The 23,026-nt window shown below is 42.4% G+C and overlaps 1 protein-coding gene across 29 annotated transcripts in view; it reads left to right on the top strand.

Annotated features, from left to right (window-relative positions):
- The window catches only part of Kcnma1 (potassium calcium-activated channel subfamily M alpha 1), a 736,611-nt gene extending 714,137 nt beyond the window's left edge, over positions 1-22,474 (top strand). For 9 of the 29 annotated variants that reach the window (XM_063238714.1, XM_063238711.1, XM_063238740.1 and 6 more), the window contains 5 exons: positions 1,879-2,073; positions 3,877-3,995; positions 5,023-5,247; positions 7,535-7,563; positions 14,498-22,474. In XM_063238714.1, the coding sequence (XP_063094784.1) occupies positions 1,879-2,073; positions 3,877-3,995; positions 5,023-5,247; positions 7,535-7,563; positions 14,498-14,652 (723 nt within the window). In that variant the 3' untranslated portion in view covers positions 14,653-22,474. Of the gene's footprint in view, positions 1-1,878; positions 2,074-3,876; positions 3,996-5,022; positions 7,679-14,497 lie in introns of those variants that run through there. The other 20 variants (XM_063238724.1, XM_063238722.1, XM_063238717.1 and 17 more) reach the window with 4 other exon arrangements.
- The last annotated feature ends 552 nt before the right edge of the window (positions 22,475-23,026 follow it).

Here is a 23,026-nt window from a genome sequence, read left to right as displayed (position 1 = left end):
GTAAGGAAGAGGATTTATCCCAGGACAGTTCGGGAACTGTCTATGAAGGTGCCCCTCACCAACCTCAGCTGGAGTGCAGCTCTAGTGAACCTTCCTCCTGTGACCCATCCCAGCTTGCAGTCCTCAAGGACCTGTGAAGCACAGTGCCTGAGTCTAGACAGAGCTCAAAAGTGGAAGGTAGACTTCTATGTGCAAATTCAAGGATGAAACAAAATGGTCTTCACTGGCCCTCAAGGTCTCCCACCAAAAGCCATAATAGAAAAGACTGAAGAGTCTAGAGAACGCTGGGATGAGATTGACTTTCCTTTTACTAACAATGGTCTCATGGCTCTGACATCGAACCAGAAATATAGTTCTCCTTGTGCATAAAGCATAGAACCACTCTGTCATTCCATTTCATAGATTATAAGACTGAGGCACAAAGGTGTTTAATAACTTTCTAAGGCCCCTCAGCTCTGAGAGGTGAAGGTAATATTAATCCCACAGTGTGTTCCCATATCTCTTAACCTCTCTGGATGAAGTTTTTACTGCAGGTGTACTTGTTCCTAGTTTCTTGCCACAAGACAGGGCTGGATTCCTTGTATAACTCTTCCTTAGGCCTTGACAAGCTATGAATAACATCCCTAATTTCCTTTGCAACTGGACTTTCCTATTACTTTGGGTATTTTGGTGAGTGTTTAAATGAAGGGAGTGAATTTAGCCTACCAGCAACTATCATCTTAACTCAGAAGTCCTCTTGGAATTCTTTGCTTATAAACTTGATCTTAATTGACCGTGCTTATTTTACCGTTGAGAACATCTAAGCCCAGAATGATTAGGCAGTTGCTCCCAAGACACAGAGCGAGTAATGGTAAGGCAGGGACAGAAATGCCTCCTTACCCACTTTGTTCCCTACTCGCTTGGTGGAGTGAGCTCTCTAAGAAGCTGCTGAAGTGAAAATGCATCTGTCTTTCCTCAGCTACTCCCAAAAGACTCAGAGTCTCAAAAGCCACAGGCAAGATTTGGTTTGACTTGACTTAGCCTGTTTGATTTCTCCTTGCACAGGAAAATGGAATGCAACACCTTTAACGGAGGCTTTGCTCAAATTAGACTGAATGACAAATATCTTTTTAAGCTCCTTTACTTGACATCCTATTAATTTTTAAAAATCCCCATTGTTTTCTCCCCCACAGACCTGTTATGTTTCAGATGTGAGACAAATGTATACTTAGAAAGAAATTTCTTTAAAAAGCAGTATTTGCCTCAAACTGGAGGTATTTTAGCAAAACAAAACAAAACAAAACAAAACAAAACAAAAAAAAAAACCCAAAAGGAAAACCCTAGGTACACCCACCAGGATGCTTACCTCACCTTATTTATTTGACCTTTATTTATTGATGGAAAATTTTAGATTAGACTGTTATCAAAGCATATGCTAAATTGCTGAGTATTTGACAGCAATGATTCTCTTGGCATTTCATTCCTACCTAGAAAGAAGTTTTGCCATTTGGGACATGGGTGACAGACCTCCAGAGGCAGACTGCTTGTAAAACAGCCGGGTGTGGTGTGTATCATTACGCATGTCCACATTCCCACAGTAGACTTGCAGGGGTCAGGCAGTATCTGCATCCCCAATTACAGTAAACACCATTGATTCAGGCCTTAGCCCTTTAATAAAAACCCTCTGGTTGGTTTTTTAAAGTCATGGCAGAGTCAAGCAGGAGAGAGAAGAATAGAATAATTGGAGGCTGCTGTCTTTTTGCTTCCCACATAAAATTATTTGAAGAGACAGGCCCGAACTTCAAACAGGAGATACCAAGCAAAGTTGTAATTTGGATGTCGGCCATCATGACTTGAGTGTGTTTGCTTAAGGATATTCTTCCTCCTCTCTCTCCACAGACGTACTTTAATGACAATATCCTCACCCTGATACGGACCTTGGTGACTGGAGGAGCCACCCCGGAGCTTGAGGCTCTGATTGCTGAGGAGAATGCACTTCGAGGGGGCTACAGCACCCCCCAGACCCTGGCCAATAGGGACCGTTGCCGTGTGGCCCAGTTAGCTCTGCTGGATGGGCCCTTCGCAGACTTGGGGGTGAGTCCACAGCCCGACAGATGCCTGAGCCCGGTGTTTGGGAAAAGTTAAATCCAAAGAACTTGATGTCAGATGGTGACCAGTGAGTCTTCCTCTGTTGTATTAAAAATAACTAGAGGAGAGTTGATATTTATACTGTATATCAGGCACTGTGCTCTATGCAAGGTAATTCACTTTAATCCTCACAGCAACCCAATGATGCAGATTCCAATACCCCACATGCTGAGGAAGCTGAGGCCCAGAGAGACTGAGGACTGGGGCTCTTGGGAATTTGCACCAAGCCATGCTGATTTCAGCCCCTTGTTGTCCTTTGCTATTTTCATCAGAAATATTCTTCCCTAAAATGGAGGGCAGCAGGTGATGCCAGTGGGCAGCTCAGGTTGTGAAATGTTTCCACCAGTTCCTGGTTTGCTCAGGGTTGCTCAGTCCTGAGTCTACATGAATGTCACGTGGGGATGCTCAGGTCTGAGTGCTTGAGTCTGAGTATGACCCAAGCACTGGTGATTGTCCAAGCACCAAGGCATCATGTGTAGCCAGAATTCCTAGCTGAACTGCATCTCAGGTGGACCCTTTAATGCCTCTTATTTAAAATTTAGGTTGTTCAATTCCTTAGGCTATACCCGCTCACCTCACCAGGGCCTACCCTGTGATAGAGGTGACCAGCATCTCTCTGGGGTTCTCTGCAACAGCCAGCATCAGGCTGTTTGCTAGACATATGCAGCCTTGACCTTTATTCCCTGCCCAACTCCAGGAATGTGTTCAATGAGTGGAATCTTATCATAAGTGGAATCTTAGGGACCTACCTAAAATTGACCAGAAAATCAGATCATGGAAGAGGAGTGAAGGTTTTTTTGCTGTTTTTTTTTCTTTTTCTGAAACACTCACATCTACTTACACCATGTATCAGTTTGGTTGTGGGGTGCATCCTATCTTAGACTAGGTTTTTGTGAAAGAAATTTTGGGAACCAGAGTCTCTTTACTTTTCACTATTGATACACTTGAATAGGATAAAGGCTTTAAATGGTGGTACAATTTGGCCCCATTCGAGCAGCAATATGATGGAAAGTCCAGTGATAGGGAGGTCATTCTGCAGCTCTCTTGCTATAATAATGTGCTCCTGGGGTTCCCTGGCTCTCTGATGCCTATGTTTCTGAGAGAGTCCATTGGCCTTCAGTTCCTGAGGCCCCAGCCCCCAGGAAAATGGCTGTGAACTGATTAGAACTGTGAATCCCAGTTATCCAGCTGTAGGCTCCCAGCTTCTGGGAAAACACACCCTCTTCCTGCTTATCATTGCTGAGGTCTGCAAATTGTGCTTTTCACACAGTTCTTCCCTGAAGGAGTCTTTCACCGTAGGACCTGGTGGGGTCTTTTCTCCTTGCGATGACTTTCATTATCACCCAGGCGTTTTGATAACAGGATCTGATCACAGTCCCAGCAGTTGAGCTAGGCAAAACATAATCACTGTTGTGTAGGGCTGGTTTCTTCTCTTTTGGCAAACCTACATCTGAGACCATCAAGTTTACACCCTCATCTCAGTGAGGAGAAGGCTTTATCTCTTTAGGGATCTCTTGACAAATGGAGCAACACCACCAGAGAAATCTTATTGTTCTCTGATCCTAAAATCACCTGTATTGAGTGTAGGTATGAACCACATTGACTTTTTCAGGTGCAGACACCTGGCATAGATCTTTCAACTCAGGAGATAACAAAACAAGCTTTTATAAAAAGACTCTTTTCCCCTTCAACCTCTACTCCCAGGCAAATAAAAATGATGTTTCTCTCTGTTCTTTTGTTGTCTCCCAGGATGGTGGTTGTTATGGTGATCTATTCTGCAAAGCTTTAAAAACATACAATATGCTTTGTTTTGGAATTTACCGGCTAAGAGATGCCCACCTCAGCACCCCCAGCCAATGCACGAAGAGGTAAGTGTTCCTTGCCATTCTGGGACCCCACCCAAATCCAGGGGTATACACACCCTCTCTTGTCCCCTGCCATAAAAGCAAAGGACTATTACATACTCTTAAAATGCAAATTACTCCATCTGCTTTAAATCTGACACTGAGTTTGGAACTCATGAGAAATGTTTTCTTTGATTACTAATCGTGCATGTGAAGACACTGTGGGAAGAACTTGAGTTTTGTAAAAATAGTTCCATCACCTGATTGTGACAGTACGATTAGTAGCATCTCCCCTGAACTCCAGCTACTGGGCTCACCTCCATTGATATGTAATAGAGACATACTCTACATAGCTAGTGTTTAAGTAAAATGCTTCCTTACTGTATCTGGGAATCCTGTATTTCTACTTAATATATTTTTAATTGACTTAACCATTTCACTTTTATATGTTTACTTTTATTGTATATCATCACTTTAGACAGAAACAGTTTAGATGGGCTACTTATATTTTTCCAATACACATTAAAATAAATTCGTAACAGGCAAAAATTGAGTACATCCTAGAATTACCCAAATCAATAAGCTTGCATAGTTTACCTCAGAAAATATTGGTATAGAGGTATGTGTTTCTCAGCTGTGCATATTAGAATCACCTGGGATGCTTTTAAAAGCTGCTCCTACTAGTCTGACTTCATTGAAAAGGGAAACAATTCTACAATGAAAGTTGCAATGCTTTCCTGAAATCGCCTGCAGTTGGGCACTTAGGGTTGGAAGTACGCTTGATGTCTGAATGGGTACTTGGGAACCATAGGAAGCACAATTTGGTTTTCTCATTACGGGCTCCAATTTGGCCCCTACAGGCCCATGGAGGGCCCCTCCAGGGTAGTTAAACAGAGGAGGGTTTGTTAACTTTGAAGGAGTTGGACAACCAGTGCATCTTCCAGATCCTATGATAGGTTTGACAGCCAGGCAATTCCTTCTTGGCTCAGGAAGAGCTGAATTCTCCACCCAGGGACCCTCAGGTTGTGACATCTTTGCTTTCCCTGCCTAGGTATGTCATCACCAACCCCCCCTATGAGTTTGAGCTTGTGCCGACGGACCTGATCTTCTGCTTAATGCAGTTTGACCACAACGCCGGCCAGTCCCGGGCCAGCCTGTCCCATTCCTCCCACTCGTCACAATCCTCCAGCAAGAAGAGCTCCTCCGTTCACTCCATCCCATCCACAGCAAACCGGCAGAACCGACCCAAGTCCAGGGAGTCCCGGGACAAACAGAAGTACGTGCAGGAAGAACGGCTTTGATATGTGTCTCCACCGCCACCGTGTGTGAAACTGTACCTGCCACTCATTTCCCCAGTTGGTGTTTCCAACAAAGTAACTTTCCTTGTTTTCCCTGTAGTCCTCCCTGCCTTTCTTGTGTTTTACACATATTTGCACATGTATGATAGCGTGCATGTGATTGTCATTTTTATTTCACCACCATAAAACCCTTGAGCACAACAGCAAATAAGCAGACGGACCAAAAGTTATTTATGATTCTAGGGGAAAAATAACCCAAAGGCATGCTCCAGACATAAATAGCTCACTGCAGGAATAAGTTCACAGATTAGAAAGGAGCACGTGTGATCAATGTCAGTTAGGCAAAGCAAGTTTATTTAATGTACAAGAAAGTTGATTCCGATTTACCAGGACTATCAGGGTGCTTTGGGTTTTGATGTTTTTGTTTGTTTTTCTTTCTTTCTTCTCTCTCTCTTTAAATACACACACAATAACTTAGCACACATTTATTTGAAACAAGTAACCAAAAAGCAATGAAAATGTATTGATCGTTTCCGTTCTCTGGGCAGAAGTATTGCAGAGCATTTGAAAAGCTTTCATGGTTTGTGTAGATGATTATTAAGCACCTGCTTGCAGTAAGAAAGCGTCAGAGATTTTTTTAGTTACCCACCAAGGCCTTTTGTCTCAGAGCTTGCTTCCTTTTGGAATTCATGTAAGCATTTTTACCCTTAATGCAGAGACAGGCAAGTAGTCTGCTGGTGGATGTATCAAATTCCAGTCATTTCATCGAAGTGAAGAGAAGTTTGATTGCATATTAAGTTGTTATTCTGTCTCCTTATGCTGCCATACGAATAGCTTTTTTTTTTCTTTCACTTTTGACATTTGGGATGAAAAGCCATATGTATCATAAATATCAGATATAAGTCAGTAAAAACTGCCTTCCTGGGACTTTTACATCTTTTAAAAGGTGAATTACTTTCCTTATGTACAGAATAAATAATGCTCCGGAAAGAGCAAGTATTTTTCCTTGCCTTCTCAGGGGACCTTTTTACTCCCCTTTGTTTGATTAGCAGGGCCCCAATGCCAGGTAGCAGCAAGGGCTGGGATGATGGCAGAGGGAGAGGAAGGTAAACCCTACATCGGCTATGTTTTTGTAGGAGCCAGCATACTAAATAAATCAGGATGCAGGAGGATCAAGCTACACTTGACTCAACAAAGACAAAAGCCAGCCACTACCTTAAATTGTCAGCACAGCTGCACTGTGCTCTGTCCCAAAGCAGAAAGCTGGTGGGAAAGAATCCCTCCCCTGCCACCCCATTTCCTTTCCATAGCCAGTTCTGCTAGGCTGTTGTGTGACCTTAATGGAGAGCTGCTCCTCGTCCTTACTAGATGGGGTGGGGTGGGGATTGTTAAGCAGAGTCCAGCAGTGAGCCAAACACATTTTGGTATAATTATTTGTTTCTCTTGTTTTCTTTCTTTCTTTTGTTTTGTAAGTTGGTAATCACGGGAGAATAATACCATTTTTTCAACATATAGTTGCCAGATGTTTCACGCATTCAAATCATGCTTTATGCTATGCAGTAGTTCTTAAAAGTTGGCCAACTCTACCATAATCAAATTCTTGACTAGTCACTAGCCCTGGTCTGGTGTCAACCTACTTGAGATGTTTACTTTAAAAAACAAAAATTCCATTGAATAGAATAGGGATGGAAAGGAGGAATTTTTTAAAAAAGTCGTAACTATACCATCTCTAAAAAGGTGTTTTTATGGTGAATGTTTGGGATTTAGATTTTGGATCCCCTGTCCCTTCCAGCATGATAGTTTTGGAAATTTGCTTGCTGTGTGATTGACAAGCACTTTTACTGACAAAATGGTGAGTTTCAGTCAGAACCTCCTTCTCTCCCTACATCAAAGACAGGGGCAGTGCAGTATTCCAACCAGCACTGGGGTCTGGGAATAATCGTATACATGTATATTAAAAAATCCTATAAATGGAAGACTTTTTTTTCAAATTATTTTGGTTCCCATGTATTTTGATTTATATATTATGTACAACTATTTCTTTATATATAACTATATATATATGTGTATATATATATAACTATATATACGTCCCCAAGTTTTGGATCATGAAGAGCTCTTCATGCATTCTTTGCAAAGGAGGTTATAAGGTTATGCCCTCTGAACATTTATAACTATAAGAATGTGCCAGTTAAAGTGCTCAACAGGAAATATGACAGTTTAAAAGCATTGTAAAACTCACATAGCTTACTTCTCTCTCTAAAGTGCGACAAGGATGAATAGAATGGGCCAAGGTATGACAATTAATGGTTCTGCATGACCTAGCCACTGCTGGGGGTTTTCTTCTATAACGTTGTCCTTGTGAAAACTTTTGTGAAATTAAAAAAAAAAAAGGAGTTACAAATTTTATTCTGTTATTGGTTTATTTATTTTTATTTCTATCGTTCTGTTTGTGGTTTTATTTATTTGGTTTTGCTTCCCCCACCCCCTGTTCCTTTTTTCTTCTTTTTTCTCTTTCTTTCTTCACCTTCTCAATTCCTCAGCGCAATGAGGCTGTGCTGCTGCTATGCTAGAATCCTTAGAGTTTGTTTTGGTGTTCTTGGGTTTGGGGCTGGTAATTGTGGGGGATTCTCTCCATCTGGCTTGCCTTCAAATCTGCACGTGGCCTCCCTGCCCACCTTGGTACCTTGCTCCAAGTCCAAAAGCATTTTCCCATCAGAAACCCAGCTTCCCTCACCCCCATCACCACCAGCCGGCCCAGCCCCCATCGGTCTGTCCACATCTCTGTGTTTATTTTGACGAGACCTACCAAATCAAGTGATGTCGCCAGTTGATAAACTTTTCTGGAAAACATTTACAGCTATTCCATTTGGCAAACATGCTTCTCTGTTAATATTTTAACCTCCTTTTATTTAAACCAGGAGGGTTGTGAATGGCAGAAGCATAAAGCTTTCCATTGTTTGATCGGTGTGATGCAAAGTTAAAACCGTTCAGCTGTATGCATCAACTCGAGAGCGCATGCCCAGTTATCTGGGGGCTGATGACTCAGTCACGCTGTTTCTCAACTTACTCCTATCACCTGCCTTTCAGACATTTGTTCAATCCCAACCAGAGATTGGGCAGATAGAAGTAAAGCCAAAATGCATCTTCTATACAATGTGGCAGTGCTCTGATGAGATGATACTGTGATGGGATTGCAATGGGGACAGAGTATGACATGAGGTGGAATTTGGGGGTTTATCCAGGACTTGGGACACACAGTTCCCACTGGTTGATAACTGAGAATTGCTCATAGAAGGGTAATAATATTTGATAATGGCAAATGTATCATGATTGCCTCTAATTTTTTTTTTATCTAGAAGTTTTGTATTATCTGTTCCTTAGTAGAATGAAGACTTTCCTCCATTGTGTTCAACTTGACCCCAAATTTTCTCTTCCTGCCTGAGTTTAGAGAACATCTACTCAGGAAGGAGGCATACATGTATCTCAAGTTTTGTCTCTACTCTCTCCACGGGAAATGTGAAAAAAAATAAATAATAGAAAAGGAAAGAATTCTATGAAAAGAAAACAGATGCATTGGGAAAGAACAAGTTAGGAATTCAGTGATCTGCCCAATTGTAGAAGCCATGCAGTCAAATTTTCTTAGGCTTTGAAAGCAGTTAATCAGTTGTTGGACCAAGAGACCCAGGGCATCCTTGTCAGAGCCAACAAGCTGATGATTATGGAATCACTAATAATCCCAGTGCCTGCTGCTAAGATCCTTCACAAATCAGTTTGAAAAGACTCCCTGTGCATGTACATTTCCACAACTGGGAAACGTTTCAGATTCCATTCTGAATATTAAAGGTTGTGACCTAGAACTTTATGACAGTGCCACTCAGTTTGTACTGGAAAGCATTTTGATCCCACGTGTTTTCATACATTTAACTCTTTCAGGACTTATCCCACCCCCTTGCCTTGTCTATAAAACATCACAGTGTGACCCTAGTTGCTCTTCAGTGCTGCTCTGCGGGTGTCTGTCTTTCCCCACTAGTGTTAGTCCTAAAATGGGAAACATCCCTGTAAGCTACTGTTCTGCGTAGAGAGACTGAGCGCCTGTTAGCAGCATTGTCAAGATGCAAAATGACCAGAAAAACCTTTTAACTGGCTCTTCTTCATCATGGGAAGAGCCGAAAGGTGTCTGCATCCCAATAGAGACAATTAGATCAACCTTCCAGGTTCCTATACGAACAGGCTCCTTGAGGAAGAAACAGGAGAGTGCAGAAACATCAGGGATTGTGAAAGTTAAGACAGGGTAAAAATCAATTTCTCCATCAGTTTCTTTCAGCCCATCCCTGCTTTGTCACAATACGATAAAGAAGTAGCAGTGGACACCTGTCACCAACTGGGTGACTGTCTCCCACGCGGAGATTGCATTCACTGTAGCCCTTGGAGGAGAGAGGGATCATCCTCTGGCACACAAGAGGAAGAGGGAAGAATCTGCCTTTAGGATTCTGGCTGGACCAAGGTCCACTAAGGAAACTGTGTAGGAGGCAGTTTGGACTACATAGTGAGTGGCAGCATTAGACTAAAAGAGACAATTGTAAATCAGCTAAAAGAGACAACTGTAAAGACGTGACACAAACAGAAAGTGTTCTGTGGTATAAAGGATTTTCATCTCCATGCAATAGCCTCATTCTGCCCAGGGAGAGGAGAGGTGATCTGCATGGGTAGGGTTGGGGACAGCAGGGTTTGGTGGGCAGAGGAAGAGAGCCAGTCTGCCCTGCAGAAATGTGAGCCATGCACCTGCCCAGCATTGCCCTAGAAGGCTGGAGCTCCTTGTTAGCTCTGACTATTCTCAGTTGTTATCTCTATCCAGATGGAATCTTTTCTTTTCATGCCTTTGCTCTCTAAACCTCAGCTTGTGGCACAGTGAGAAGTGGGCCAATTATTCCAAATGCCTTTGCTGTGTCATTCTGTCCCCTTTTCTGCAGTCTTCTCTGGGGAGTTGTTATGGGAAAAGGCTAAATCCCAGCACACTGACAACCCATTGAGCCAGCAAAGAAGCCCAGTATTCACAGCGCAGCCTGTTTCTCTGCTTGTGGTGCCTTACTAGCTTACCCTTATCGCAACGTAGCTCTCTCCTCTGGGATACCCCTGCTGATGTGCAGCCATGTGGCTGGAGGAAGACCTGACCCTCATTCTGAGCTCTGTGAGCTCAGTGACAGCACCAGCAGTGGAGGCACAGATGGCTTTCTGGTGGGACAGGATGCCTATCCAGTGAAAGTCAACGTGTCAGAGACAGAGGATGTAACCCAGGAGGGTTGCAACCATGAACTTCCCAATGTAGTACCAGGTTACTCCTTTCCCTCCCAAATGAAAACCACTCCCCAAATCCTCCTGTGTCATTCTACTCCAAAATCCACACTCGTCAGGCCAGCACCTCAGTTGGTATACCTCAGTTTTCTACCATCATGTTCTCTGTTGAAGGATTTCCATCTGTAATCATATCCAAAAGATACACCCAAATTGACATACTACTTCAGTACCAACAGGACTTTTACCACTGTGGACCTTAAAGCAGCTGGCACCTTGGCAATCACCATGGGCGATCTTCTTTGCACTTCCGTTCACTTGCCCCTTCATCCGCATCCCGCATGTGGGTGCTGTCCGAATCATTTGACAAATGTACTGAGGGACGATAAGGTCCAGGAAGTTAGTCACAACATGAATACTGCTAATTACGGTAACGGCTCACATTTGATTACCATGTAGCTGGCCCTCTGGTTGGTGCTCGGTGGTCTCTAGCTTCATCAATTGTGGCAACATTAGGAAGTCGTATCCTCAGCCCTGCTCTACAGAAGACAAATGATGCTGAGATGAAGTACCTAGTAACTTGTTCAGAGCCCAGGGGCTGGTACCAGAGAGAGCCAAGTCCACTTGACTATCACCTACTGCCTGGTGCCATTTTGCTTTCCTCATCCCCATTTCTCATGGTGTGTCCTTGGTGGACAGCTTGTGGCTTCTCTTGTCTGGAGAGGTGACACCTCTTAATGGTGGTGGTAGTTATCTTACCACCAGTTATTTTCTAATTGCATTTTGTTATACTAGCCCATTTGCTATGGACTGGGGAGATATCACTCCCTAACTCCACTAACTGCCTTGTGATAGAAACTCTTAGCAGATCGATCACATAGGTGTGCGATGGGAGGGGAGCGTGCATCACACATCTCCCATCAAAAGCTTGTGAATGAATGAGGCTATTTTGTCACAGCCAGGTCAATCACCTTTCTCACATTAGGATGACAAGAAAGTGCTCAAAAATCTTTTTGGCATTTGGGGCAAGGAAGAAAATGGAGATAAACTCAGGAATTTGTGTTTCTTCTTGATCACTCCACAATTTAATTCAATTCCTTCTCTGAGTCTTCATCCTGCTGGCCAGTCTTGTAACCACCCACTGGCATAGTTCCTTTTCGGAAGGCAGGATTCGATAAACCAGTTGTCATTGTCATATTTGTGATACTTTTTATTGAAGCCCAGTGGCAGCAACCGTTGCAATGTGTATTCCTCTCAGGCTCTTTGAGAGCATTTCTTCATAGAATGCCAGTTTAGTAAAATATTCAGAGCATTCACACACTTCAATACCTGTAAGATCACCCCACCAAGTCTCCAGTAACACATGTGTTTCCATCTGAGGAGGCATCCAGATGAAATAACTGCTTTTTAGGTATAATAAACCTCACCCCTTGCCTGGGAGGTGCTTTCAAACCACCCCTCCTTTGTGCTGCAGCTGCATAGCCAAAATACAAGGGCTACGCTGCTTTTATTTTTCCAGCTAGAAATTTAGAGGGAAAAAGAGAACCTTAAATGAGAAATAATGCTGTCTTTCTTGTAGACAGCAGAAGGAAATTGATATTCTCTCTGTGGTGAAAGGTCAAAATGCCAACTTTGAATTGAACTGTAAAGACTAAATTCTGAACAATTATTCTCTGCAGCAGTTGTAAAAATTTCAGGAAATTTCAACTGTCTTAGGTCTTTCACCCAAAGACCTCCACAATTCCATCAGCAGAGTTCTCTCTGGCAACCCGGCATGTCCAACATAGCACTAAATTCCTTTGCAAAATTGTTCCACGTAACATTGCGATCCCAGCCAAGGGCAGCTCAGGAAAACAGAGTCCAAACACCAGACTCAACACCAAACATCATCTTTACACATAAACGGTTTGAAAAAGTCATAGTCTGAAATTGTTTCAGAGGCCTGGCAATGCTTTTAAAACATAACCATCACACTTTACTCTTCTCTGAAAGGTTAGTTTAATCGTAGATCACAAAAAATTGGTTTCCACAAATGCATAATGGTTCATCTATGTCACACTTGAACTAAATGGTTTTTTAAATGGAGCTGAAATTATTTTGATGTGTACACAGTCCCAGATTTCTATACAACCTTTTTTAACCAGCCCATCAGGAGTCTTGCCTCTAAAGCCTCATTAATAATTCAGATGTGCTGATGACTTTAAAAGATCTATGGAATTGAAGCTTAGGAAAAAAAAAAAAAAACTCTGCTTGACAAAAAGATAAATGAATGTAGAAAGAAGCTGTAGGAGCCTGGCAAGCTGTAGATCATCTCAGAACAGATTGTAACTTTATCATTTTGTCAGGGGGAATAATTTAAAGCACTTAATCAGTTAGCTTCACTGTGAGGATGTAGCATTATGAATTCCTATCGTCCAATCTGTTCAAATCAAAGTGAACTTAATTATAATAGGTGAGAGAGCCAGAACGGGAGGGGAGTGTGGAGGGGAGAACAATGCAAGAGATAGCAAGTGTCCTGAGGGGTAAACTGAGCCACCGAACAAAGGGTAGTGGACCTTTACCAAAGCACACCCTTGTCTCAGAGATGGGCCACAGTGGTACCGAGGGCTCAGGGCATGGAAAATATGGAGCAAGGAGAAAGAAGAAAATGTTGACCAGACTATCACTGATGCTTAATTTACAGACCATTTTGTACATATACACACACATGCATGCACACGCACACATGCACACACACACACACATGAACTCACCAAACCAGGTGAGCAGTTTTTACTACTGTAAGATTCCAGAACCATCTACAAGGTACTTAGGGCAGCTCTTCTAGCAGAGGGCAGAGAAAACTAAGAAGCTATTGTCTCTAGAGCAGTGAGTAAGCTTTAAAGCCTTTCTCCCTTGTTCATTTCTTCCTCTAAACCACTAAAATGAAGTGGATGATTCCCAAGTTAGAATGTCCTATTTGCCTGCTCACTTTTTATCCCTACACATGACCAATTCCCCAGAAAATTTCCATCCTAGTAAAAGGTGGGGATGAGGATTGAGTCTTATAAAATAATACTGCATGGCTCTGAGATGTGAGAGCGTTTTCACTCTCCTTTTAGCCACAGAAGGCCCTGACTCAGCATCTCTTTGAGCCCTTTCTATATTTAGGGTAGAAATGAAATGCCAAGTCTTCACTGAGCGCCTGTGTTGACAGCTTGGGTTACAATAGTCAGTTAAGACATTGCTACTTGGAACCATTTTCACAGCTCTGTATCAACGGAGTTAGCTTTCTTGAAATTAAAGCCATCTCAACATCTTCATTAACACATTGGCCATTATCCTAACTTTCACTCACTGGCCAGCAAACCCTGTGAGTTTTCCTGAAGATCCCCAAAGCTGGCTGGCTGCAAAAGAAGCAGAAATGGTAGAGTTGGCAAGTGCTTTCAAAATCTGCTTGTTATAAGCAAACCCGAGTAAAGGCTGGGAAGAGGTGAGCCTGCAGGAGATTCTAGGCTACTTGGTCTGTGGCAGGGATGTTGTCCCTTCATTCCCGCCAATAGCTGCACAAATTTTTCCTTAAGCACCATGTCTGTACCCAATCTCTGATACACGTAGCATCTCCTCCACACCAAAGCTTTTCAGGCCAGTAAAGTAACTCCAGAGAATTTTGCCAAAGTTCATCTTCCAATCCTTCCTTAGTCTCTGAGGTCCACTCATGGTGCTTGCAAGTCCAAATGGCACATTTTGTTCATCACTTGCTGCAGGAAACGGAGGTATGTTTCAGGTCCGGGGGTCCTCTCTACACTGCACTGTTTTCTTTAGCAATTACTCACTGTCGGCTTCTATCAATTACCTTTTTGCATTTTTCAATGAACTTTCCAAAATCTTTACCCTAGGACTAATTAAACTTCTCATTTCTCCTTCTTGTTCTCTATCCATTTTGCCCTTTAGCAGAAAAGAAATGGTTTACAGATGAACCGGATAATGCCTATCCCAGAAACATTCAAATCAAGCCCATGAGTACCCACATGGCTAACCAGATCAACCAATATAAATCCACAAGCAGCTTGATTCCTCCAATCAGAGAAGTTGAAGATGAATGTTGACTCCCAGGAGACCAGAACTATTTTTTTAAAGCCTGACAAACTTCATAAATGGTGACGTGACTTTTCTGCCTCTTACATGCTGAATCACTGGTGGAAACATTAGGATAAGCAAGAATTGCAAGAAAATAATGTAGACAGATCTTTCTCTTTGTCTGCCTTGAATATTGCTTCCATGTATTTTGGAAAAGAAAATGATTTCATTTATAAATGAACATACTAAAATGGTCATGTATAGCCTCTAGCATTTTAAATTATTTTGTTTATTAGAAAAGAAAATATATTTTTTCTTTTTTTTTCATTGTCAAATATCTTCCCTATATCTAAACAATGCAAAATCAAAATGAATAAGTGGCCAGACTCCTTAATAAACATTTCTCTTCTTTCTTTTCCTTTGAGGAGAATGATGGTCACCACCACAATTAATTGTGATTAAGGGAAATGGATTATACAAATGATTTTAAAGTGGTTCACAATGTGTACATGTATTTTAGCAGATCCAAAAACAAAAACAAAAGAGGACAGGCAAACCCCTGCTCCTCTCTTGCAAGGGTGTGTGTTTTGATCTTCATTGACACCAGCTCTTAATAAATGGAGACTTACTTATTTTCACAGTTGGAGTTAAATTTTTGTAGTTTTAGTTTCATTGTTTTTCTCACCTCTTTTTCACATGTTGAAAGGAAAGACCTTTTTGCACTTTGCTTCTGATGGTCAAGTAGGTCAGGTTGAGGGAGCCAAGTAGCAGTACCAGAAGGGTTGTGGGCATCCTTGGAATGTGGGAGTCGAGGACATGGGCATACACGACATGTTTGTTGTTCTAATGGTGGGCACCCCTCCATGCTATTAGGCTTCTCATTCCACAGCAAATCACTCAAACACTTAGTTTCAGCTTTGGGAGGATCTTGTGAACTCCCCTCCCCCCATCTCAGAGCTTTTAGCCTGAAAGTTTATAAATATGAATGAATAATTGCCCTTACCCATGGGATCTGAGATGCACTCATTTATCGCACTAAATTTTTATTTAAAATCCAGAAATTTTCCATGATCAAGGAAGTGACTGTGGAATGGATTTTAATTTGCTCACTTTCCTTGATTTAATAATTGCGGGGGCAAAACACACAAACTTGCTATAGCAATTTAAAACAACAATAATAACAAAAAAGGAAAGCAACAAATGCACTCAATATAGACTGTTAGCAAAAGGCCTTTGAAAATTACCAGCAATGAAACAAAATGTACGTGTCACTTTAAACGGTGGTCAAAAGAATCTGCCAGCCATTGGACTCCACGGGCACATTGTAGCCCTGCTCTTGCCTGCATGTTGTGTGTACAGCCACCCCAACAATGTTCCGTGCCAATGATTAGCAAGTCTTTCAATGTCAAAATGACCCATTTTTAAATACGATCACCAGGGTCTCTGGAGAAGCATGGATGTCATAGTGAATTTTAATTTCTTAAAAATGTAAACTGTGGCTACTTAACCAAACTAACCCAAATATCCCCCAAAGTCCCGTGATATCTACTCCATTCACTCTAGGCCATGACCCTGTGGTACTAGTTATGATAGTGCAAATCAGATCAGAGCTGAGCAGTGAGATCACCATGGAAACATACGTCCACTAAGCACTCCAATTCTGATGTAGGCAAAACGACTTTCTACCTTTGTCCACTCCCCGCAGAGCCAGTGTAGTCATGCTTCCACCTCGTAGGCATTGTCCTGCAGTGACGTGTTGGACTGTGATTACTCTGTGTCACATTTTGTAGAATTAGTTCTATAAAAGTATCGTGATTATAATGTATGTCCAATTGGATTGTTAAAAAAAAAAAAAACTACTTATAATCAATCACTAGTCTACTTCACAGACTAAAATGACATTGACAGTCTATATTCGAATACATATTTCTTGGTTTCCAACAGAAGTCAAACATGCTGGATGGGGAAAAAAAATCTCCTGCTAGGATACTGGCAGCTTTCTTGAGTGCTAGGCCTTCTCTTACATAATGATTTTGCATTGGGGTTACCCTAGTACATTTGCATTGACCCACGCTCTCCTTTCCTTCATGAACGGTGGTGGGCTCTTTCCCACTCTTGTTCCTGCTAACCACTCTGGACCTGTCTATACCTTTGATATTCCCTACACAGTGGTGAAAGATATTCCATTAAAGGAATACAGGGTGGCATATTGATCTTTTTCTTCCTTCCCCTTATCCCTCCATGCCAAGGCAGTGTGGAAGCAGAAGTAGACACATTCTGCATTTCAAGTCTGAATATAACTAAATATTTTAACCTAAAGTTAAACAAACAAACAAACAAACAAAAATGAGTAAGATAATATCTGCAGGAAAGGGCTCCCTGGTTCATCGAGTATCCTCCAAGATCCAAGCTGATAGAAATCCATTTTCTTCTAAGGCAGAGCAATCAGCTTATGCTGTTTTGCCATTGTGGTCATGAATTATTCTGGGTCAGAAAAGAGAATCAGGCATTTTTAAAAGAAGGTACACAAATGACTAGATGGTGGCCCTTTCGACAAAAACTAGTACATGGCAAGTTGGAAGAGAAATAGAAACAGAATTAAGATTGGCAGGACTTGGCGCGGGGGTGCTCCAGGGAATGTCAGAGCTTCCTGATTTGTTTCCGTTTGGCCCTGAGCCTTCATTCACCTCTGCTGTGAAGAATCTCCACCTACATTCATTTTTATATCAGTGATGGTCTGCTTTGGTGATATTCTGTGTTATAAGACTCTGATTTCCCATTCCATTCTAGGATTCAGAAAAGCCATTCTTTCAATGATTCTTGGGTGCTTTGGGAATCAGATCTACCAACAGGCTGTTTGTAAAACAGAAAGTACCTATGTATAAGTGCATCGTTGTCATCATCATCTTTCTCATTGATAAAACTAGTTTTGTCTTAGCTATTTTATAGTTTAAAATACTGCCGCACTCCAATATAAAACACCTTTAGTAAAAATGATTGTGGCTACTCCATGTTGGAGAATATTCTCCTTCTAAGAGTTGTGCTATCTTATGGCATACTTTGTAAAAAGAATTGGATATTTTAAATACACAAGTAATTAGAATGGTTTGGTTCGCATTGGGAAGGAGAGAAGTGAGTAAAATTGGGGACTTTTGCATGTGGAAAACAAAAGGCTTTCTGCTGAAGGTTTAGTTTGAAGACTTAACAGCAACAAACAACTAGTTGTAAGTCTTAAAAATGTTCTTTAAATTGTTAGAATCACCATTACCTTAAAATGACGATGATTCACTGGGCGAGCACTAAGGTCGTTTCTAGACCAGAGAGGACAGGATCTCAATCTGGGGTGGGAAGTCAGAGTGACTGCCTCTGCCTGGCCAGTCCTTTGAAGACAATGTTGTGCAAGACTGGGATATGGTTTCTTTGTAGCTACATCCCCCTTGAAATGCCTCAGTCTCCACGTATATACATTTTCTGCTCTGGAATACTTGTACCAGAATTGGGTTCACTCCTGTGTTTACATTTTGTAAACTCCTTAGATTCAAGATACAGATTTCTAAATTCACATGTACCTCAATTACACTGTATTTTGTATTTTTCTTCCTGTTTTTAGGGTTATCTTCTCAATCTCATTTCTGCTTTCTCTTTCCCTTGGGTCAACATTCAGCTCTAGCTAACCATTTTCTCTTGAGCCCTCATCTCCAGTGATATGTAGGTGGTGATAATTCTGAGACCTCTTCCCCTCCAGTTCCTGCCAGTACCCGCTTTTGTGTTTCCCTACAGAGCTCTGGGCTTTAGGAATTCAGTAGTTTCCTGCATTCCCTGTTTAAGTTTTTCATTAATATACTAACCTCATTGAAAGAAGGAAGGAACGACAGGATAGAGGTAGAAAGAAGGGAGAGGAAGAAAGAATGGCAAATAAATTGACAAGCATTAGAGTCATTTTGACTCCCAGGAGACTAAACAAATCCATTCCATGTGGACATTAAGTTCCAGGGTGGAATCTATCCACTTTTTCTTCTGTTTCTCTTTGTTGCTTCTGGACTGGTGGTAAAACCATTGAGCACCGTGGCCCTTGAGAGGCCCTCACTGTTTAGGGCTTGATTGAGTCTCTTTAAAGAGCAAAAGGAACTGAGAGTTCACTTCAGTCTTCCTGAGAAATTACATTTCTACCCCTCTTCTGTCTTTACTCCATGTTCCTAAAGGGCATATTTTCTTTTATCCAAAAGACATGATTTAACATTTAAGTTCCATGATAGTTTGAAGGAGGGATGAGACATTTTGGATGTAGTTATGGAAAAGCGCTTGTTAGCACGTATTTCCAGTTGATTTGTACTTACTGTGATCATCTTGACTGTTTAAGTGGAGTTGGCCTTGACGAGTTGTTGTTCATGTTGTATCAGTTGTTAATGATTTCAGTGTTGGCATGAAACTAAGGGACTATATAGAAGAAATGTTACTGCTTAAGAGATTTCTGAAGCGATTATTTTATTTCTTTAAATTTTATTTCTGAAGAGATTACCAAGCCTAATTTGTCATCCCTAAAGGTCACAGCCCCAATAACTCCACAACAGTTGGAAGCTCTACGATCCTGCACTCTTAATGTGCTGAAATTGGAGGAGGTAATCTGAGTTAAAATATTCCTACTATATTTTAAAGCATGAAAATGGGCCTGAAATGCTTTGTGAAAGTGAAATTAATGACAGAGAACCAGGACTAGGTAGACAGAACTAAGAAGTTGTTCTTTTAAGTTATCATGAACCAGGGGCACGCATGGAATGATGCTTGGTGTTGGGTAGAAGAGGCTGCATTGGCCCAGAGGTGGGAACAATGCAGACGAATCTAATGCTTGATGGGCTTTGGAGACAGTGCAGCAGGAAATGAAGGACTTTGCATTGGAGAAATGTGGACCAGGAGAGTTTTCCAGGGAGATGGGCTTTGAAGCATTGCTGGGAATTGTTAGATCATTTTGTCTATGGTGATAAATTTGTATAGATAAGCTGAGAAGAAGTAGCATAAGATTTCATAGAAGAAGCTAGGCAGTAGGCAGCCTGAGCCCACGTGACAAAATCTGATTGTTGATTTAGAAACTCATGAAAGTTTGTGACAGTTGATTTAGAAACTCATGAAAGTCACTGAGAGTTTTCAACACTGATAGGAAGCAGTGCTTGTGCACTTTCTAGTTGCAAGTTTTGAGAAGTCAGTTTTTCCTGCCCATCACCATGCAAGTGTAGATTCTGTAGCTGGACATTGTCTCAGCAGCGCAGAGTCCTGCAGGTTACAAACCCCATGCTAGCAGCTCCGCCCAGTGCAGCAGCTGCTTCCTGTGCATCTTGGGGAATCGAGACCCAGGATATCTACGCACTACTCAGTTACTACAGTGTCACCCACAAAGCAACCAAGGAGACTAAAGGGAAGGGATAATAAAGAGTCCAGATTTTTAAAGCCTCCCAATCCTACTATTTTCTGGGTATTACATAATAAGAACATCATGTAGGTCATCAACAAACTGTAGAGCATAATCGGTAGCTCAGAACTACCAAACATGAATTTCCATTGTAAAACATCCGCTCAGATAATCCGGTAGCCACTGCTTAGTAATCAGTTGGCAGTCAATAAATATTTTTTAAGGGGGATGGAGCAGGTTAACAATATACTTCCTGTTGTCAGTGAACTTAACATCTAACTAAAAAGAGAAACATGCAGAACTATTAGAGAAACAGTAAGCACCCATGACACAGTATCATCTTTCAACATGGCAGCAACTAAAACAAAGGAGAAAAGCTGTGGTTTGAAGTGGCTCGGCAAGATGGGCTCTTTAGGAGAAGAAGGAGTTTAGGAGCAGGTAATTAGAGGGTTAGCATGCCTGCTCTGAAGACAGCGGTATCTGGAGTGTGGCACAGGAAATGGTATTAATCAGGGCCAGCCAGTGGACAGTTATGGAGTAGCCACTGTACACTCAAGGCTGGGTACTATTTTAGAGGAAGGCAGTCCACCTGCCTCATAGGTGACAGGGCATATGCCCATGACAAAGATCATGTGGCACAAGACAGCTATTCATAATGAATTTCTGAGTACAACAGCAACTAGGATCACTAAGGGTTGCACAAGTTTGGCTGGGCTTGTAAGGCTGTGTGTTAGTGCAGAAGCTGTAGGACTGGAAACTTTTCTGCGGAGAAAACGCTCAACCAGGACTTCCAGGTCAGGACCATGGGGACGAACAGGAAAGAAGAGGAGACAGGAAGGGGAGTGGGCCAGTGCAGTCTGCTGAGAAAGGTGCTGCATTCATCCAGGACGCAGAAAGCTGAGAGCTTCAGAAGGGAAGAGGAGGGCCTGCAGTGTGGGACCCAGACTCCCAGATTCACATGCACAGGGCTTTGGAAAGTGTGGTGCGGGGCTGAGTTCTCCAAAGCAGAAAATGCAGGTTGAGGAGACCTGTTGGCTGATCTTTTTAGGAGCTGCTAACCAGAACGAAAGAAGAAGGCATGCTTGTGACTGGAAATTGGGTATACTTTTATTCTAAGTAAATGGAAAACAAGAGGAGAGAATTCTAAGAATGGGTATGACGTTAGATGAGGTTTGGGTATAAAAGCTGTTAGAAGATGGTAACTTACAAGGAAAAGGACTCCCTTGAAGGACAGGTTGCCTGTTTGTCTTTCTCCCCAGATCTTACCACAAGGCCTGCCTGGGGGAGTGGGTGGGGTTCCCTTGGATGCCATGAAAATGGAGGTTGCACAGGCTATGCAGGTGGCTGGCACTCTTTCTGAAGCTCCCAGAGGAATCCTGAGGATTCCTCCTTTTCATCTCCTGTTTATGCCGCGGCATTGTTCCTCATTTCTCACCCCCACAGCACACACGTGTAGCTTTAGTGTCCGGTGTTTTAAACGCCACAGTCACCCTGCTTTGTTGGCTTTTCTGGAGCAGCAGTAGGCAGAGAGAGATTTTAGCCAGGTGAGAAACATGATCTTATTTCTAGGTAGACTTTTAAATTTAAAGAGATTTCCTCCGGCCTGCTTATTCCCATGAGGGCGACTGTGTTCCTGCTCTTTCTTTATCTTGCAATTCAGCAGAAGAGGGACAAAAGTGACACTCAAGATCTTTAAGGCCACCACAGGCAGCACTGCTGAGCCCACTGAGGGGAGTCTGAGATCAGACTGTGCACACATCAGGCGTGTGACCCCGGGCCTCCCTCATATGGGAGACAGGGTCCACGTGAGAAGGGATACGGCGTGGAAGCGAGCTGCCAACAAGGCAGACCAAGCTTCACGTCCACACTACACCAGAACCCTGCGCACCCCGGAGCACCTCCCTCCCTTTCCCTTCCTTCCGCCAAATACACACTTGACCAGAACTGCAACATGTCAAACATAAACCAAGATCTGCCTGGAAACCCTAATTACAAACGTTTCATTCCCAGGTGACATAATCACATCCTGCCTAAAACTTTTGGCCCGCATCCCACCACCCAGATGCTGAAAAGAAACCCCCCCCCCCCCCTTACCACTGGAACCTGTACTTGGGGTTCCTTCAGGGGACAAAGAAAGGGAAAAACTATTCAGAGGTCAGCCTACATGTTCATAAAGGAAAAAGAGCGTGCGTGGCTTATTCATTTGTCTTTCCATTCTTTTGATTGTTGGCATTGTGACTGTGGCTTTGATGAGTAAACTGTGACTGAACGGGAACTGCAGAAGAGAATAAACGCTGGTGCTCTGAAATGATCTACCCAACTCCGTCATCTGTAACAACCAGTGATAACTCTGTTGTCTTGTAAAAAGGGTTTGTACATAACTTGTACATGGTTTCATTTTGTATTTTTCGCAGATTAAAAATTTATGTATTTGTGTTCTAAAACAAGGAGTGTTTCTTGTGTCTTTGTAGAAGTCACATGGCCATGAGGGTGTGGGATATGGTGGTGGTAAACTCTGCCTCTAAGTTCCTTTGGCGTTCTCTCTCTCTCTCTCTCTCTCTCTCTCTCTCTCTCTCTGTCTCTCTCTCTCTCTCTCTCTCTCTGTCTTTCTGTCTTTTTCTGTCTCTGTCTCTCTGTCTCTGTGTCTCCTCTCTTTCTTTCTGGTGAGTGCAAACTTTTGGACTGAATGGAATCCAGCCATGAACTTGCTTTTCCAATTTCAAGTGCAAATAGCCTCCCACATTTTAAAGGAGTCAGTCAGTGCCCTAGACTGCAGTAGGAAGCAGTGGGGCAGAGAAGAGAGCTGCGGGCATTACTGTGGTGCCCTAGAGCCCAGAGGGTCACATGCTGTCGAAGTCTCCAGCGAGCGAGCCATATTTGATGAGCTCTTGAGAAGCAAGAAGGACCTCCCTTCAGCCACATAGAGAAGCAGTGTTTCTTGTGCCTTTTCTCACTAAAACCTGCTAAAGGCATTGGCCTGCTCAAGGCTTGAAACATCA

Source organism: Cavia porcellus, unplaced genomic scaffold (assembly GCF_034190915.1).
Source record: "Cavia porcellus strain 051 isolate PalLab524CR breed Dunkin Hartley unplaced genomic scaffold, mCavPor4.1 scaffold_28, whole genome shotgun sequence".
NCBI lineage: Eukaryota > Metazoa > Chordata > Mammalia > Rodentia > Caviidae > Cavia > Cavia porcellus.
This window is presented reverse-complemented; position numbering and strand designations above follow the sequence as displayed.